Raw genomic sequence first — 14,459 nt, 5'->3', positions numbered from 1 at the left:
TTAAATATCTGTGTTATTCAGGGTCAGGTCATTTGTATCATCTGCCTAAAATGTTTGCACAAAATAGACAAGAGTACCCAAGTGATTGTGAAACAGCTGCTTTAAAATTACAAGGGCTTGGAAACTTTTTTATGCTGGTTCAGCTAAAGGAGATTGAGAAAAACTGACCTGCATGGGTATCTGTCACATTTCAGCAGTGCATTTGTAACACACTCCACTTAAGTAGGAGTTAGATTACTGGAAGCATGTGCCTAAAATTCATCTTATGGTACCATGCTTAGGACACTAAGAAATTCTGTTGCTAAAACATCCTATAAATTTCCTACAGAAATACTAATCTTCTTATGAGAGGAAGTAGAGGAATTGTATAATATGAAAGCGATAAAAAATACTACTTTTTTTTTTTCTGAGAGATGAGTGCCAGTAGTGTGTGCTTCTTGCTGCATTACACAGCAGGCAAAGCTTTTTTTCCCTCTCCTCAGACTAAGCTTTATGGGACAGTCTGGTGCTTAGTAGGGGAGGGCTTTGAAAGGCTAGGAGTGGTAATAGTTGTTTCCTGAATGGCATGTGAATTGGGATGTTTGCTTTTAGGTATTCTGTGTCTGTCTGCTCCTTTCTGCAGGGTTTATTTTTCCTTTGGTCATGTGTATCAGCTGTGCATCAGGGACATCTGATTAATTAATTATTGCAATTTTGTCAGATAATCTGATGAATGCTGCCCAACAGAAAAGTTTGGGGTTTATTGGAAGATATGTCTTAACCTATGTTGTGTAATTCCTTTAAAAAGGCAAGGCATAGCCCAAATTCTTTCAACAGTCTTATTCCTGGTCTTGAAGATTTCTGTGTGGAGATAGATACTCTAATTCCTTGGAACTCTGTATTTTGACTACATGATGTAGAATTAGAGTGGGCTGTACACGTGATTTTATTTTATCCTTATTTCCAGTTTGTGAATGACATGGTACAGTATTATAATGCTGAATTACTTTCATGTGTAAGGGAACGATGGTTTGTAGGATGGCTTTTCAGAATCTCTGTAGAAAGTGTTTTCTGTATCTAGGAAAATCATGGAAAAGCAGCTGGAATTAATTTCCTCGTTCTTCACTCAAGAGCTATTTCCCCTTATTAAGCCAGTATTCCTATTCCAATTAAGCATGAATATCTTAGTGAAAATGACTGAAGAAGAGTCACTGCAGGTCCCTGGTACTTCAGCCTTAAGGTGTGACACTGCTGAGACCTGTGAATTTTCTTGAAATATGTAGTAGTGGGAAAATGGTACAAAATAGCTTAATGCTGAATCTGTTTCTTTAGCTGATTGAAATGCAGAAAATATCCTTATGAAGGGTTTTTTTCATCCATCTGTTTGAGATGTAGCTGTAGTATTTGCAAATACAGGTGTACTGAATGTGCTTTTCTTTACAGTAGGAGTGATCTTTTACCTCAGCTGTTGTATGGAGCGGTGGGGCATATCAGACATTCTGTTGCAAGTAATTTTAATCCCAATTATGTGGATTAACAATTTGCCTGTTCTGTGCATACATACTAAAGGCTAAATGGATCTACACTTTTCAGACTTAGTGTGGGGGAGAAAACTCTTTCTACTGTGTATTTTTCTTTCAGAAATAGCATTTTAAGGGTATATCTACATAGGATTTTACAATCAGTGTGAAACTTCTCTGCTTATACTCTGAGCTAGTCCGGAAGCTATGATTAGTTTAGTGCTGAAATTGCATTCATCTACTACTGAATCCCTTTGCTAACTGGATGGTAAATAAGCTAAAGTCTGCCCCAAAAATTATGTGTACATGTATTTTATAGTCTGCTCCCGTTTGCTTGTATTTCAGAGAAATTATTTAGGAGCAAGAAGTAAAGATCTTTCAAAGTGCAGGAAAATGGTGACCTTGACAGCAATGACTTCCCTAACTCTCAAAATTAGTTGCAGTATCACTTTCTGTAGGCTTCTATTCCTCAAGAAATGAGGGAGGAGTTAATAAGTTGTGATGCTTTTGCTTACTTATTAGGGTGTGACCTTAGCAGAAAGTGAGCCTTTCCTGGGCTGTGAGAGAGCAGTCACAGCTGGTGGTTGTTGTGTGATCTTTAGCACCCTCTGTCGTCCTTTCTGAAAACGTAGAGCTCTGTATTCTATACTCCTGAAATTGCCAGTGTGCTTCAGTCATGGTCTTTGGCTGGGTGTAGCAGGATAAGAAATACTGTGTATATTGAAAGTTTGCTTCGTGTTTTCAGATTCTTCCAACAGCTCAGCGATTGCTGGATGAGTTGTTATCTTCTCAGTCTACTGCCATCAACACAGTGTGTGGAGCCCCAGGTGATTTTAATACTTCTTATTTCAGCAATCTGTATCACAGATAGGAAAAGAATGATTCCATTGCTTCAGGTTTCTGAACTGATCTGTTACCTGGTAGCTTGGATTGCAGATGGAAATAGAAGAAAAGGGATGAGTATTGGCACCTACATGTATATATGGCACAACAACAGGAACCTCAGAGAACATCAGGCAATGCACTTTCTAAAAAAGTGTTTTTCTTTTTAATTTGGTATTAAATACAGACTGTTGGGAATATCAGTTGGAGGGGATGTCTCCCAATTTCCTGCTTAAAACTGGACTATTTGCAACGCTAGACCGGGTTAGCTGGGATTTGGGGTAGCTTACCTAAGAGTTGATTACCAGAGATGTTAGAGCATTCCTATTATAGTGCTGCATTACCTTTCTGGTCAAGAAGAATCTGCTAATTTCATGTTGTTAATGTTGAAGGTAATGTTATGGTAACATTTTAAGAAAATTCTGGATATGGTGTTCAGCAGTGGGTGCAATAACTTGGGTAGCACTGCCTGTGTACTCTGTGGTTGGGCACATGAAGTATCTTCAAAGCTTGCAGACTGTAAATGTGGTTTTTATTTGTAAGATCCCACTGCTGGACCTTCTGCATCAGATCAAAGCACCTGGTACTTAGATGAATCTACTCTGAGTGACAACATAAAGAAAACCCTTCATAAATTCTGTGGACCCACTCCTGTTGTTTTCAGGTAAGCTGTTTCCTGTTGAAGGGAAAATGGACATTCATGTGATCTGTAAATTCATTCACCATATAGCCTATATGCTTTGGACTGAAAGATGCTCAGTTTCATGGTTGCTCTTCTGGACTGTATTTTTGTGTAGCTTCTGCAGTGTTATTTCAGTAGAGCAGACTGTATTTGCACAGTATTTTGCTTGTGTGGTGTTCTTTAGCTCATTATACATTCTGTCTTTTAGGTTACTTGTGTCTGTGCCATTGAAGGGCAAATATATTTCTGGATGTACATTATACTCAGGATTTTCTGTGATTCTGCTTGATTTAATTTTTTTCCATGTTCTTCTGCTTTATGTACAGTGATGTGAATTCAATGTATTTGTCTTCCACTGAGCCACCAGCTGCTGCTGAGTGGGCTTGTCTGCGGCGTCCCCTGCGAGGAAGGGAACCTGAAGGGATCTGGAACTTGCTTTCCATTGTGCGGGAGATGTTTAAGAGACGGGATAGCAATGCAGCTCCTTTGCTGGAGATTCTGACTGACCAGTGTCTCAACTATGAGCAGGTATCTCTTTGCTTGGAGCGGGGGGATGTTTTGGGCAACCAGGCAGAGCCAGTAACTGGTGCTTTGTGTCTATACAACCCATAGCTGAATACAATTATTTTAATAGCCTGTGTGTGTTGTAGGAGGTGCTTCTCCATACTAAAAGGATATTACAGTTTGCTCTTGCTCTGGTTTAGTGATGTCCTGGTAACACTGTATTCCCCAAATGCCTCAATTCTTCTAACATGAATATGTAGAGTTTGAGTTCTTTTGTTCAGCATATTTGATTTGATTTCTTCCTAATCAAGGTGATTTATTTTACAGTTGTTCTGTTTCAGTTTTTTTTTTAACAAAGCACATCATGTATGAGCTGTCATGTTGATAAAAACTAAATATATATGTTGTGTGATGGAATCTCAGATTCTTTTGTTATCTTTACTGAAGATATATTTGGGTGGATTAAAGCAGTACTTTTTTTTTTATTTGTTAAAATAATATTAGAAGAAAAGATTTCTTTTGGTAGTTCAGGACTTTGACCTCAGTTTCTAATACAAACTGTGGTGTAAGTTTCCTTATTGCTCCATCCCATATCTACTCGACTTTAAGCAAGGGAAAGAAAATGCTCCGTTTATCACATTTGTTTACTTTTTCTTTCCAAGTGTGAAAACCTCTGGGAAGTGAATGTCCTGTGAGTGTTTTGTTCTCTGGGCATGTGCCTTGTAAATAGAGAATTTTGAGGCCTTGAGCTCTCACAAACCAATACTGCTTTAATGGTCATACTTATTTTGGAGTCAAAGGAAAACCTGGTTAACTACAGATCCCATTTCCTTGGGATTATGAGATAGAGTGAGAGCAGGGGGTGAGATGTTGGCCCCAGCACAGCTCCACTGAACTCTTTCTGCTGCAGATAACTGGCTGGTGGTACAGCGTGCGAACGTCCGCGTCACACAGCAGTGCCAGCGGGCACACGGGACGCAGCAGTGGCCAGTCAGAAGTAGCTGCTCATGCTTGTGCAAGCATGTGTGATGAGATGGTGGTTCTTTGGAGGCTGGCTGTCCTCGACCCAACTATTAGTCCACAGAGGTGAGCACCAGAATCAGTTCCTGTCTCTCTTTAATTTCTGTGATACTCAACCACACTAAAGACTTTCGTCATGTAGATTTCTTGTGTTTGTATCATTACCTCAATTCAACCATTAGTCCTTCTGGACTATGTGCTCTGTAACATTCAAAGCACTGTAATTACTTTAATTGCTATTGCTGCTTACTTTTAGCAACATCAAGTAGTGTGACTAATTTCTTTTCTGAGCGTTCTTTCTTACATATGGGTGTAATTCTACATTTTAGTGTCCCAGTGGAGAACATTTGAGTGATAGCACCAGCTACCAATTAATTTTAAAGGTTTCTATATTTAACCATTCAGCAATTTAATGAAATTCTGTTTAGCCCAGTCATTCACTATTGTGTATTTCGAGATGAGCCAGCTCTTACTTTCTGTGCTCTTAGGGAGTTTGTTCTCTGCAGTGTATTAGTAAACAGTGTCACCAGTGTATGATTTTGAGTGTTTTCCATTGTCTGAGAAAAAATTGTTTGGCTTCTGCAGATTTTTAAACCATATTGTACTCTGGCAAGTCACTGCCATCCTAATTTAACACCATCTTTATTTAGCACCAGTTAAATAGCAGAGGAGGTACTGAGAGCTCCTGTTGAGATACTGTGGTTGACATCGTAATAGTTTGTTTTGTACATCTTGTCTACAGAGTGTGGTGTATAAAATGGATTAGTTTAATGTACTATAAATTCTCAGAAGTTTCTCAGAAAAAGTGACAACAGGATGGTAATTTCAGAACAATTACATGTTAACAGGATTTTCTTTCTCTGGATTGTGTAACATTAATAAAATGCCCTATGGAGGGCATATTAACGACACTAAAATGAATGCAGTTTCTACCTTGTACAGTTTACAATATGAAGTAGCTAAGTATAGGAGTTGAAGACAAAAACTGTAGCAAACTGGGAATGAGGCTTAAAATAAACACAAACATCAATCAAATCACACAGAAAAAGCATAAAGTATTTAAATAACGTATGAAGCATAAAGTATTAATGACGTACGAAGCATAAAGTATTTTAATAACGTATGAAGTTGTGCTATCTATATTCACATTTGCATTATTTGATGCAGTTCAGATTTGCTCAGATCTCCTGCTCAAGCTAATGAATAATTGAAATGCTCCTGCTTGATTACCTATTCTCTTGGTGTTTGAATAGTCTCCAAGGACCCTGTTCTTGTGCTTCCCAGTCCTTACAGTGAGTCACAAGGAGACTTCACAGATTCTCATCCTTATGTTCCCCTTCCCAAGTAGTTCCTGCTCCTATTTCCTTCTGAAAATCATGTTCTTAACCAGTATGTTTCCTGGTTAATTACTTTCTTGAGTGGACAAATTAAGTAATCCATTTCATTTAGTCCCTTTTGTCCCAGTACCATTTGCACCTAAATTAGGTCACCTCAATTTTTACTTTGTTTTCTTGTCCTTTTACTTTTGGTAGGAAATCTGATAGGATTTAAGTGTTGGGATTATATATCAGAAATGTGTGGCAGAAACAGAATGGCTGTTGATTCAGACGTGGTGAAATCTCTAGAAATTTATTTTTAATTGGATCACCATTTAGACATTTTGCTCAAGTGTGTAGGCCCTCTGTGAGATTTGGAGTTGGAAATTGCAGAACTATTATGTTCTTCCCATAGTAATAGGAGGGCATGGGACTAACTGTGTAACATGAGTCTATGTAGTCCTGCCAGCTTGCTGCTTCTTCAGAGTTACTTGAACATCAATTATTGCTGTCCCTATGGTTTGCAACAGTTTGTTCTCCTGAGGACAGCCCACTAAAGCTTAAATTAAGTTGTTGGACTCTATATAGGTACATTAGGGTAAAAAGGAAAATGCCTGGGAGGGAGATTAGATGGTCCTGTCTGTCATTGTGCTTCCCTGGGTAGGCTATTTAGGTTGTACTTGTTCATGTCTTAACTGGAGTTATTCACAGGGCTGTTTCACAGCTGCTGCAAACTGTTTTATGAGTGTTTCCAAGGGCAGTTCCCCATGGAACTGAGACTGACTCTGAGACTCATCTCACTCATCTGGGACTTCTGAGACTCAAATCACTAACACCTTACTTAAGGCAGATGAGCAAACAGGGCAGACAGCGTTTTATTTTAAACCTCCCAGTTTGTGTTGTGCTTTCATGTTGGTGATATTCTTTTGTTTCTGGATCATGAACCTGATCTGAAAATGTTCTGATCTGAACCTGTCTAGAACCCAGTTGTTAATTTATCTGTTTGCTTTTTTCAGCCTGTCTTCTTATTGGTGCTGCCTGTATTTAGCATTAACTTAATTCAGCAGATGATGTCTCTGGCCAAAGGAAGGAAATGTTCTGTGGGTTAAGTAGTAGTTTGTTGCAGGTGCTTTTTGTGTCTGCTTCCTAATATGTCCCCTTTCTTCTCTTAGGCGCAGGGATCTTTGCTCACAGCTCAGACAGTGGCAGCTGAAAGTCATAGATAATGTTAAGAGAGGTCAGCACAAGAAATCACTGGAGAAGCTCTTCCAAGGTTTCAAGCCAGCTGTAGAAGCCTGTTACTTCAACTGGGAGGAAGCTTATCCCATTCCTGGGATTACGTATAGCAGCACTGACAAGAAGAACTCGTTCTGTTGGGTAAAGGCCATCCAGCAGAGGAGCTGCCGGTTGCAGTGTGTGGAAAGTGCCTGTGAGGCTGGTAGGACCCACGGCCAGGAGCCTGGGGGACCGTGTCTGCAGCCTGGGGACAGGCTGCGGCCCTCGCCCCAGGAGCCAGCGGTTCGTCCAAAAGAGCTCACTGGAAAGAGGAAAGTTGTCTCTGAAACACCGCAGAGGGTTCTCAGACGGCTCTCGGCAGAAGGGGATAAAGCTGTCTATAAGACTGCAGTGAGCAAAGCAAAGTTGCCAGTGAGCAAAGGCTTGACCAGTAAACACAGTGGGAAACGCCGTATGAGCAGTGAGGACAGCTCTCTGGAGCCAGACTTGGCAGAGATGAGCCTGGATGACAGCAGCTTGGCACTGGGAGCAGAAGCCAGCAATACCTTCAGTTTTGCAGAAAGTCCGCTGAGCAGGAGCTACAGGGATGCCTTTGAGGAGGATGGTGGAGTGTACTTCTCTGAGGGACCAGAGCCTACTCTCAGGAGCAGTTCCATGGCCAAGAAACCCCCCAAGGATCCTGTGGGGGAGATGGGTAGTGGTGATGATGACCTGCCTTCTGCGGATGAGAACTCTGGTGGTGTGAGTCTGAAGCCAGAGGAAATGGGAGAGAACGGTGCAGCAGGAGGAGGGGATGATGGAGAAGAGGAAGATGATTACCAGGTGTACTATCTGAATCCACAAGAGGTAGCCAAGGAAGATGATGACAAAGCCGAAGGGGGAATTGAAGAGGAGCAGGATATATTTGCTGGTATCAAGCCTCTGGAACAGGAGAACCGGATGGAGGTAAGTTGAATCTAGTTCAAAATGCTGTTTTGCAGTTTTGTGTTGTATAAATCATGGTCTCACCACGTTCATAGCTGTCACACTTAACCTAGGATATTGTTAAATCATGTGCTTAATTACAATGTTGTGATAACTGTCGTAAGATATCTACAAGCTTAATGCAGTGGTAGCATATGTCTGCTTCCCACAAGCTTGATTCCCTATTTCTGTGCTAACTGCAAGCGTGTCCCAGTTCTAGTTAGTCCCATCTCACACTCCAGGATTTACAAATGTAGACAAAACAGTGTGTGCTTTTCACCTAGTCTAACCCTTGAAAATTATCTGAAATTAAGGCATGCTCAGCAAGAAAAGCTTAAATTCAACCATTTGGAAAGGAGAAACAGTCTAAATAAACTGTGTCTTATTCCGGTAGTAACCACAAAATGTGCTTAGAGATTGCACCTATATAACCAAGCAGCCAAATGGCAATGCATGGAAATAGTAATAGTTTGAAGTTTAGTATTTTTTGAGCTATTCTCTGATCTCACAGCACTTGGAGAAAGGATGGGACTTAATAATGTAAGAAAAGGCTTTTTAGGGGAGTGCTTCAAGGAGCGGTGGTGAAGGACTAGGCAAGGAGGACTGAGAATACCTGCTGCTGAAATTAGTAGTTAATTGTACTTGCAGTCTTTGTGATAAGTGGTTTGAGCAGGCTGATTCCAGGCCGGGTAGTGTGGTTTGAACATGACCATTTGTTCCTTCTTGCAGATCCTGTTTGCCTGTGCAGAGGCACTGTACGCACACGGATACAGTAATGAGGCTTGCCGCTTGACTGTAGAGCTTGCCAGGGACCTGCTGGCCAACCCTCCAGATCTCAAAGTGGAGCAGCCACCAACTAAGGTAGAGAGATGGCAGCAACCATCAGTAGTCTTGATGTTAGTGCAGCTCTGTGCAGGTGATCCTGTTTCTTGTGATTCTCTCCAAAACCTTAGTCTCCTATTTCATAATGTCCATCACTGGAAATGTTCGTAGTTTTGCGTTTCAGAATAAGAGACTTGGACATAAGCATAAACTTCTGGAAAATCAGTTGCAGTGACACTAAGTAGTGTTTGTTGTGTAGAAGGGTTCCTTTGGAAGGGATAGGCGTGTGACATCTGCCTGCACAGCATCAGTCCAATGGGGAACATGTGTCTTTTCCACAGGCCGGCTCTTTCACTGTGTTGTGCTGGGGTGACATAGGGGGAAGCAATGATGTTCAGTGGTAACCACTGAAATTTGAGATTCCTCAGCAGAAGGAGCAAAATCTAAATGAATTTTATTCTTTCTCCTGTCTGTAATTACTGCAAAGGATAAGAGGACAAGCATAGAGTCATTTAGGATGTTTAGGAAAGTGTCCTGTGACAAATTCCTCCTCAAACAGGGCAAGAAGAACAAGGTGTCAACCAGCAAGCAGACATGGATGGCAACCAACACCTTGTCTAAAGCAGCTTTCTTGCTGACTGTCTTGAGTGAGCGGCTGGAGTACCATAACTTGGCCTTCCGAATAGGAATGTTTGCTCTGGAGCTGCAGAGACCACCTGCCTCTACCAAGGCTCTGGAGGTAATTAAATATCTCAAAAAGACAGTATCCATAAATGTTGTTCTCTTGGAATGTGTTTGCTGACATGGTTTAAATTTCAGTGCCTGAAGTTTGGTTGTGCTTTTATATGTTTTCTTAAAATGTTTGCAATAGAACTAAATCAGTTGAGTGCATATCCCATTAAGACATGTTGATCTCCTAAAAAAATTATTAGCAATATCACTTCAGCTGTTGTTACCTTCATTGATAGGAAGCTCAGACCTCAAGTGTCAACAGGTCTTTGATTTCACATGAGGCTATAGGTCTGAAAATATTTAAATGAGTACAAAATTTTTAATGAATGTATTATTTGGGTAAAAAAGGCCTAGTTCTTATCTTAAATATGTTTTCATTTTGCTTTGCTAACGTGGGGAAAACAAAGTCATTTGTAAATATCCATATTTGTCCATATTTGCGTCAGTGAAATGGTTTGAAAGTTATTCCTTAGGGTGAATTGGTGCAATTGTTATGTGTTTGAAAATTGTTGCTTTTGCTGATACCTCGTTCACTGGCAATCAAGCATATGCACTGTACAAGCATATTATTTTGGACACTCCTTGATTACTATGAGGATTCCTGTTTTGAAAAAAGTGTCCAGTGAAGACCATGTCTCTGTGATTTACAGCTACCTTGCTTTTCACTGCAGGGTTGTTCAGTCCCTTAGAGTGTGTATTGTTGCTAGTTATCCACCAACTACAATTATTACACTAATTATCTGTACTTCTTATAGTCTGATTAGAAGATTATAAGTTTGGCAGTCACTTGCTACCTTAAAGAAAACTATTGTTTTCCATGTTAAGAATGGAGAGAATACAGACACAGAGCAGTGAAATGTCTTCATCCTGATGGCATGTGTGCTGCAACTGTACCCGTTCTTCTGTTAATCAGTCTCTGGTGTCTCAAATGGGTGTATCACTTAACATAGCATCCTTTCTTCCTACAATTACAAGTAACCACCTTTTCCACTGGCCTATCCAGTCACATACTTCTGCTGATGTTCTTATGAGAGCTGATGCATTTTTTCTGTATGCAGCTGAAAAATGATCATTTTATTTTAAAAATTTGTTTATAAATATGAAGCAAGACTGTCATTAGATTTGAAAACCTGTTTTCATTGTGGAGAGAATTGTAATGGTGGCTAGGCTGGTAAGCATTGCCATCATTTAATAAACTAATAAAAACTATTGCTGTAATTTATGTATAGGGGAGAATGATCTATGTCCCACAGAGGAGTGTGCTGTTGACAGCTTTTATTCTCTTTCCTTGTGGATACTACCAGGTGAAGCTGGCTTATCAGGAATCTGAGATTGCAGCCCTCTTGAAGAAGATTCCCTTGGGCACCAATGAGATGAACACTATTCGAGGAAGAGCTGAAGAGCTGCGAGAAGGGACCTTGTGTGATTACCGTCCTGTCCTGCCTCTGATGTTGGCAAGCTTTATATTTGATGTCCTGTGCACTCCAGGTACTGACAACATTGGCCTGAGCGTGTGCAGGGCATATTCTGAGATGCCAGGTCTTGAGGGATTTTCAAAGAGAAAATGTCTTCTGTATAAGAAGAACCAAAGTTTAATTCTTCATATGCTGTTGCTTGCACTTGCCTCTACATTGTTTCAAAGATATTTTGTTCCCTGGTGGAACAGTTTCTCCTTCTGCCTACATTTGAAAACAACTGCACACTTAAGACATTTCAGCACTCTGTGTGTTTGTAAAATAGTTATGAATTACTGACTTTACTGCTTTTATCTGTTCCCTGGTGGAACAGTTTCTCCTTCTGCCTACATTTGAAAACAACTGCACACTTAAGACATTTCAGCACTCTATGTGTGTTTGTAAAATAGTTATAAATTACTGACTTTACTGCTTTTATGCTGGTTATATTCAGAGGAAACTAATGTAAATCTAGAATATAAAAAGAACACAGCAACCTGGGATTAGAAGACTGACTTGGCAATATACTGGTTTGGAGCCTTCTGAGGTTAGAGAGAGAAATGGCAAGAAAACCCTGTAAGGTGCTATGGTCTTGAAACTGATATGAAGCTAAGAATAGGACCACAGCAAAAAGCTCTGCAAATTCAGAAAGCTCTCAGAAATGTCTTTTGCTTTGAAGCCTTAGCTTTGAAAGATGAACACTAATTCTCTTGTCTTCTTTCAGTGGTTTCTCCTACAGGCTCTAGACCCCCAAGCCGTAACTGGAATAATGAAATGCCTGGAGATGAAGAGCTTGGTTTTGAGGCAGCTGTTGCTGCTCTTGGTAAGAATCTTTCACAAGGAAAGTCTGCCTTCATCCATGTTCTGCATGCTTTCCCATTTTGAATGGCGGGAATTCATTCCAGTTTGGTGCAGAAATAGAAGTGTTTGCAGAGTTTGACAACCAGATGCAGGATTCTACATGCCAGGGTTGAGGTATCATTGCAAAGCTGTGAAAAAATGGAAGGAGAACACTGGATAAGAACTCAGTGTTTAGGTAGTAACATGAATTTTAGCTTTCTGCTTGCTCTTTTGTCAGGAAATATGTATTGCCTGGACTTCAGTGGAAATGGACAGTTTCAGAGAACAAAAGGCAATAATTTTTTAAGAGATTAGACAATGATAGTGAAAGATTAAAAGAAACGTTATCATATCATTGAGGATCTCAGCATTGTACTGAATTCTTGCCTCGTTTGCTTCAACAAAGCAGTGATTGTATACATGTTGACAATACTGTATGCATGTTTTAAAGCAGTATGCAAAAAGAAATGGATTAGACAAGACCTGTTGTTTGTTGCCTCATTTCTGAAAGAAAGAGGAGGAGTTTTTTATGGTGTTGGAATGCTGGCTGGTAGCATCTGCAGAAGCAAAAGATTTGTTTCAAGATAGAGTTGTAGGCTTGCCTGGACTCTTCCTGTAACCTTTTAGTATCTGGTTGTTCTGACAGTTGTGGCCAACTTAGTATTCTAGGGACAGACTGCAGCTTCTGTTTATTCATGGCCTCTTTTTGAAGGTTTTTGAAGAAATATTTTTTTGCCTGTAACAGTGAAGCGATTAAAGCAGTCTGAAGTATAGACAGCTCTCAGGATGTAGTGTAGTCCCATGAGCTCACTTGTCTCTTCATGCTCTGTTTTATGGGCTGCAGGTATGAAAACAACTGTCAGTGAAGCAGAACATCCTCTGTTGTGTGAAGGGACACGAAGGGAGAAAGGGGATCTGGCACTAGCCCTGATGATCACTTACAAGGATGATCAGTCTAAGCTGAAGAAGGTGAGTTTCCCTTTGAAAGGGGAAAAGGAGAAGGAAGGTTTGGGTTTTGATGGATTTGATAGTTTTGCCAGTGAGTATAAGTTGCTGTGTCACATATTGATGTTTTACAAGCTGTGTTGTGGTATTTGTATTCATCCACTGCTGCAAAATTGTGCAGAGTGTGTTGCCCTGGGAGAGGCACTCTTTCCAGAGATTTCTTAAGATCCAGTCAGGAGATGTGTTGTCACTGCTTTTATTGCTAAGACAAGTCCACTCCTAAGGGGTTTTGGTATGCAGTCTGTGTGTGGTATGGAATTGCATATGTTTTGCTGCAGTGATATTGGTTTGCAGAACAGTATAGCTAGCAAAAGCTGTTTCTTAACCTCTCACCTCTTTGATATATTAGTTCAGTACACCTGTCTTAATTTCCTATGCAAGAGAGAGAGTAAAACTCTGCCTCTCCACCCCAAAGGAAGAAAAAAAAATATTGAAAACTGCTGAAGCTTCAGAAAGGATTTTATTAATCTTTTATATTCAGAAATCCTCCTACACAGCAAGAACTACATTATTAGTGTCTTTTTGTCTCCTAAAAGAGAAGCATTTTTCCTATAGTCTTCTCCAGGGAATAACAGAGATGCTGTGATATCAATCATGTATGCATAAATGATCTGTCAGATTTGTGGTGTTGATTAAATGTGAGAACAAACAGTAGAAGTGGACAAACACAAAAGTGGAAAATGTTACTGCAGGCCAGTATAAAGCAGTTTCTCTACTGGCTTTGCCCATTTCTCAGTAATGTATGACAGGATTTTTTGAATGGTAAGTGTGGAATTTTTGTGACTTAAAGAACATCTGTCAGAACTAAATTTAGAATTCTCCATTCTGTTCTTGATTTACCAGAATTGCTTATTTTTTGTGAGTTTTGGGTCTTTCACTTGAAACAGCCACTGGCTTTACTTGAAAAGTGTAATATTACCGAGTCTTTGCTTCCTCAAGTAATGCAGACCACATGGCTCTCAACTGTGCATTGCATTGCTCTTTGGTGCAGGAAGATGATGCATATTTTCTAGAAAATAAGCATTTTCTTTTTTTCTCCAACAGATAAAATTTGTTGTCCACCAGGAAGTTGATTTGGTATTTTACCTCTTTGTCTTAGTGTAATGCCTGGTCTCTTACCCTTCTGCTGAGTGCCTTCTTTTTTTTCCCCCTTATTGTTGAAGATTTTAGACAAGCTCCTGGACAGAGAGAGTCAAACTCACAAACCACAGACGCTGAGTTCTTTCTACTCATCCAGCAAGCCTGCAGTTGCCAATCAAAAATCTCCTTCCAAACATGCTGCCCAGTCTGCTGCAGCTATCCAGCAGCTTCCAGGGACTTCTGTCACTCAGCAAGCTGCTGTAAGCACTGCAGTCCAGAGCAGTCCTGAGAACTTTGTGGAGAAGAGTACACAGGGTAAGAAGTGTTTTGTAACAGCTTTGCTAAAATTTTCCATAGTTACAGCCCATTTTCCAAATCTTGAGTTAAATGTTCTTGGCCTAGTGTCAGATGATTTGAAAGAAGA

General features: G+C 40.2%; 1 protein-coding gene across 3 annotated transcripts in view; it reads left to right on the top strand.

The window, feature by feature from the left end:
* Positions 1 to 14,459, top strand: part of ZSWIM8 (zinc finger SWIM-type containing 8) — a 55,486-nt gene that overhangs the window by 28,676 nt on the left and 12,351 nt on the right. For all 3 annotated transcript variants that reach the window (XM_039727262.1, XM_039727263.1, XM_039727261.1), the window contains exons 6-16: positions 2,245 to 2,326; positions 2,925 to 3,045; positions 3,390 to 3,591; positions 4,478 to 4,653; positions 7,076 to 8,084; positions 8,832 to 8,963; positions 9,484 to 9,663; positions 10,961 to 11,144; positions 11,835 to 11,933; positions 12,795 to 12,919; positions 14,119 to 14,350. In XM_039727262.1, coding sequence (XP_039583196.1) covers positions 2,245 to 2,326; positions 2,925 to 3,045; positions 3,390 to 3,591; positions 4,478 to 4,653; positions 7,076 to 8,084; positions 8,832 to 8,963; positions 9,484 to 9,663; positions 10,961 to 11,144; positions 11,835 to 11,933; positions 12,795 to 12,919; positions 14,119 to 14,350 — 2,542 coding nt within the window. The remainder of the gene's footprint in view (positions 1 to 2,244; positions 2,327 to 2,924; positions 3,046 to 3,389; positions 3,592 to 4,477; positions 4,654 to 7,075; positions 8,085 to 8,831; positions 8,964 to 9,483; positions 9,664 to 10,960; positions 11,145 to 11,834; positions 11,934 to 12,794; positions 12,920 to 14,118; positions 14,351 to 14,459) is intronic.

Source organism: Passer montanus, unplaced genomic scaffold, assembly GCF_014805655.1.
Source record: "Passer montanus isolate IOZ18808 unplaced genomic scaffold, ASM1480565v1 scaffold61, whole genome shotgun sequence".
NCBI classification, from domain to species: Eukaryota; Metazoa; Chordata; class Aves; order Passeriformes; family Passeridae; genus Passer; species Passer montanus.
The sequence above is the reverse complement of the archived record's forward strand: the minus strand, read 5'-3'. Positions and strand labels throughout refer to the sequence as shown.